General features: G+C 36.8%; 1 protein-coding gene across 1 annotated transcript in view; it reads right to left on the bottom strand.

Annotated features, from left to right (window-relative positions):
• fig4a (FIG4 phosphoinositide 5-phosphatase a) overlaps positions 1–4882 on the bottom strand; it is a 67960-nt gene that overhangs the window by 43426 nt on the left and 19652 nt on the right. Inside the window, exon 11 of the mRNA XM_014011563.1 lies at positions 3471–3568. Within this exon, the coding sequence (XP_013867017.1) occupies positions 3471–3568 (98 nt within the window). The remainder of the gene's footprint in view (positions 1–3470; positions 3569–4882) is intronic.

Genomic DNA, 4882 nt, shown 5'->3' with positions numbered 1-4882 from the left:
CACACACACACACACACACACACACACACACACACACACACACACACACACACACACTCAGCTACACAATCTAAACTGAAATGAGATATTTCACATGAACAAATGCAATCAAAAACCCAAATAAAAAAAAGGTCTGCAGGTTTCAGTTTGCAAACAGCAACAGTCGTGGTTTACGAGCGACAGCAATAAAGCCGGAGCGCATAAATGCGTGGGAGGAGCCTGGTTAAAAGGTTATTTATCTCGTTATCTTCACCTAATGCAACACAGGTTAATGATTCATTATTTCAACATAGAAAAACTTGTTTCTATCATATTCACAATAAAAAAATGAGTGCTTTTTCATCTACAATAAAGACAGCCGTGCTGGTAACAGAGTCAAAATGTAAAGGTAGCATCAAGGAATGCCCAACATCAATCAGCACATTTCTAATATAGATTATCTTAAAACGCCAACCCAGCAAATGATGAAACTACAGAGAAAACCAGACAAAAAAAAAACTATTTTTGTACTATATTAATCCCCCTATTTTGAAAATAAAACAGCCTTGTTTTCTCGAGATAATAAGAAACAAGATTGGTTCTCTTGATATGAAATAATTAACTTGYGATATTAATAAAACTTATTAGAATTTCTGTGAGCGCGTACTGTGAGGCTGTCCTCTGCTGCCAAAAAATAGACACTGGTTAGAGTGGGGTGGAGTGTGGGTGGGGTGGGGCTGACTTTTTTGAGCTTTATGTCAYGTTGTGTCGTTCTCTCATCACAAACATACCCAGACTGTTGCTCTAACTCATTCATGCATGTTGGAGAAAACCTGGAATCTCTTGTGGTAGCCTAAACACTTGCTGGTACAAAGCACCACCTATTTACCCAAAGCTCCTCCCCTGGAGCCAGTTTTAATGCATTTAGATAGGTTATGATGGAAGTTAATTTTATTTTTGATATTTACAGCATTTTCACAACAACTGAAGGTAACATAGTTATTTGACTGTGGTATACAATTGAACTATGCGCCAGAAAATACACAGCACCCCCCCCTTTAAGTATACTTGTGTTTCTTTTAATTGTTTATTTCTATACATTTTGTCTTTGCTGGCATTATGTCAAGTGGATAAAGTACACATCATTACTTTAAAACTAATACTTTTCAAATATAAAAATATTTTTGTGGAGACAGTAACTATGACGGTTAACATTTAACACGATTGTCATTCGATTTACTGGATGTGAAAAGTAATTTACACGCGTTGTCGTGCGCATCCTTTATTCCTCACTTGAAAACGTGGCAACCTATAATAAAAATCACACATTTCAGATTTGACAGGATACCTGCTGACCCTGCTGCTCCCTCTGGAAGAGGTGGACAGACAAGGTTTTATGGGTAACTTCCAAATCAGTCTTTTTTCAGTCTGTTTGGGATAGAGTGGACCGTGACAGGAGGGAGGGGGGGAGGGGGGCCTTCTCCCTCATTCCCTAAGGTCTGCAAATTTCACATGGCTGTAGCTTGTGCAGACGTCTGAGGCCTGTGATTGGTCCCTCATCTCACGGCTCCCTGTGTGAGTGGCAACGTGAGCTTGAAATCCAAGCTACAAATTATATGGTTGTGTGCCCAATAGAAGCTGCCCAATGTGATGCACACCGGGATGAAAAATAAAAAAGGGGGGGGGGGGTAGGAGGAGAAAAAAACACTCATAATGATTCATGCAGCCTTTTGTTAACTTTGCTTGAAGGTGGTTAAGGTTATAGCACTTACTCATATTATACTTCATATTCAAATGCAATCATTTTTCTATTTATTCTTCAAATACAGAACAGTTTAATGGCTGCTGGTAGTTTTACTGCAAAACAAGAGGAGAAAACTGAAAAGATAAAAACTGTTTTGTCTTTTTAGGAGTGTAGAGGTATGTTGTGTTACTTTCGAATCTTTTAAGTGAAAAAGGCAGAGAAACGTCGTCGATCAACAAACRATTGAGAACATTTCATGACTAGAAYTTAACTAATWAATCAAGTGCCCTGCAGATTACACATCCCAACTTAGAATACTACACCTGCTGAGGAATACTATGAGCAGGGTAAATTTGTTCTTATAATAAATGGGCAAATTAAAATACAAATTAGTTTCCTACCATACACCACGCAAGAAGATTTACAGGGTATGGACAAAGAGCCGAATCATCTTTTTAACTTGCAACAAAYGTACATTTTTCTACACTTAGCACAAAAACTTCTTCAAAAAACTTCACCACTTCAACAGTTTGTTAAAATCCGAACATCTAATCATGTCAGAACCAGAGGTGCAGTTCGGGGAGACTGTGTCATCCYTCTTARGAAAAGTGCTTTTGGCAAAAAATACCTTTTCTGTACGAGCTGCCAACAAATGGACTCTTATTCCTGTRAACATCAGACACTCAAATTATAACACATTTAAAATATTGTTAAAGAAATAGCTTATTGATAATCAGAGCTGTCAACAYTAGGCTACAATTAGACTAGCTGTCGCTCCACTCTGATATCTTGTCTCATGTGTGGGTTTGTTTGTTTAATGTTTTCTTTTACTAGTTGGTTTATGTGTTTTTTTATGCATTTTAGCTTGTAATATTTTAAGTATTTTCAAGTGTATTGTATTTGTTATTTTGTAATTATGTAGTTTTATATTTGATACTTTTACATTTAATATTTTAGGGTGACTTTTACCATCTGTCTGGGGACTGCAGGTGAAAAATAGCCTTCTGGCTAATTCTGGCATATTTACAGAAATGTTATTAATATGCACTGTCCCCGTAATAAATAAAGGTTTGAAAAAAAAAACATGGAAATTAGTGTTTGGCARAATATTTCTTTGTTGTAACAATGCTTCTTGGTCAAAAATCTTATACAGTTGGAAAGCCCGTTAATGTCCGTTTTAAACGGTGCTACATTTGTAAGGAACATGCATTTGTGGGATGCGCAGTAGAGCTGAGTGTGTGGGTTGCGTACATGAAAAATTAGCCAAATCCTCTCTGCCAAACAGTTTATTCAGTCGTTGCTTGTGTTGAGCTTCTGCTACCTCCTGGTGCTGCCAATCAGGTGCTCGGTATAAGATTTATTACCAAGAAGCATTGTTACAACAAAGAAATAATCTACCAGATATAATTTCTTTACTAGTAGAAAACAGACAATTCAGAGCTTACCACGTCCACGCAGCCTCATGTAAAATATGATCCCATTTTTAAAGTGTTGCTTCAAATAACTTAATGTTTCATTTAATTAAGTGCGACCTGTAAGAAAGTGTCCTTAAATGTATCAACTCGTTCCAAATCTAATYATTTTTGACTTATTGTTTCAGACAATATATTTTACAGTTTTAGTGTACTCATAACTGTGCTTTAGTACTGGATATAAAATCACCTCGAACCTCTGTGCTCTAGAGTCATTATAATAAAAAAATATATCATTGAGGGAGCTGAAAGTATTTCTTTTTAAAGCATGTTACCTTGACCAGGTTGAGGATGATAATGGGTGATCCAAACCGCTGCAACATCTGGTCAAAATGGAGGGCAGCTATAGTTGCATATGGGTCTGCTTGGTCCACTATGGAGAAGAAAATAATAATAATAAAAAACTGAACTTACAGTTGAATGTTTCTTTCATTTATTTATTTAATTAATATCTGCATTTTCCTTTTTTAAGTCATAAAGATTCTGAAAATGTTGCGTTGAAATGGCAAAACTGAGCCTCTTGGTTCAGATTCAAAGAAGCGTAAAACCACTTCAGTTTTTTTCTTTCTCTGTTCACTCTGCAGTTCCACGAAACACTTATTGCTTCTTTCACACACATGCTGAGCCTCATACCTGCAGCCTGACACAAAAATGGTCTATAAGGATGACCCAGCAATAGGCTGAAAGAAGTGGGTCACAAGTCATCTCACTCTGTGAAGGTAACGTAAATGTACCGTAGAAAAGTACTTTACAACTGACAAACACAAGCTTTCTATTTATCGCTCTCCACTCCATTAAACTTCTTTTTATTGCTGCGGTTTTTATGGGAACAATTAAATTTAATCTGAAATTTTGCACAAGTTTCCTCCGATAATTTTTACTCACATTTCAAAATCTTGAGAAAAGCAATCCACTGACGTTATCACTTTCTCAAACACGTTATTTGTCGACTTCAGGATAGTTTTGGACACATAAAAAATACATAACTAACTCAAGCAAAGACAAGGCAATGAGCAACACATCTGTTAGAATCCATACAGTAAACTTAGCCACAACTCTGTCTCAAGTTGAAGAATGTATTTTATTTTATTTTTTATTTTACTGTTGTTTAACCAGGCAAATCCCATTGAGATCGCAGACCTCTTTTTTCAATGGAGGCCTGGGCCTCAAGGCAACCTGTTGTACAGATTTCTGGGGTGTGGGGGGAAACTGGAGTACCCGGAGAAACCCCAGGCAAGCACAACTGTCAGTGGTGGGMACCAGCCCGCTAAAGCGTAAATCCACTAATTGCGGACCTAAATATTTCATTTGCGCTGTAGTGGTCTTTCTAATTTTTATAATTCATAAGTGGATTTGCGCTTTCTAAATTTAAAATGCAGTACCGCTAATAAGTAATTATCTACCAGTCATCATTATCTTGAACAGCRGAARGTATGGCTGTCAATGAATCACAACACACATGATCTATCCAGCTGCACCCCTCCCAGATAAACACACTTATTGGGAAGGTATACATCTTTGCTGACTGTTGCTTTCGGTCACGGTTCTCATTTCCCACAATGCTTTGTGTCTGCTTATGTAGCAGGAAGGCAATTGCAAAAACAGTTAATGTTTGTAATCCATACTAAAATTTTGTATATATTGATTTATTTTACTTTACAATCGGAGCTCCTTTTTAAAAAAAAAA

Source organism: Austrofundulus limnaeus, unplaced genomic scaffold, assembly GCF_001266775.1.
Source record: "Austrofundulus limnaeus strain Quisiro unplaced genomic scaffold, Austrofundulus_limnaeus-1.0 Scaffold82, whole genome shotgun sequence".
NCBI lineage: Eukaryota > Metazoa > Chordata > Actinopteri > Cyprinodontiformes > Rivulidae > Austrofundulus > Austrofundulus limnaeus.
The sequence above is the reverse complement of the archived record's forward strand: the minus strand, read 5'-3'. Positions and strand labels throughout refer to the sequence as shown.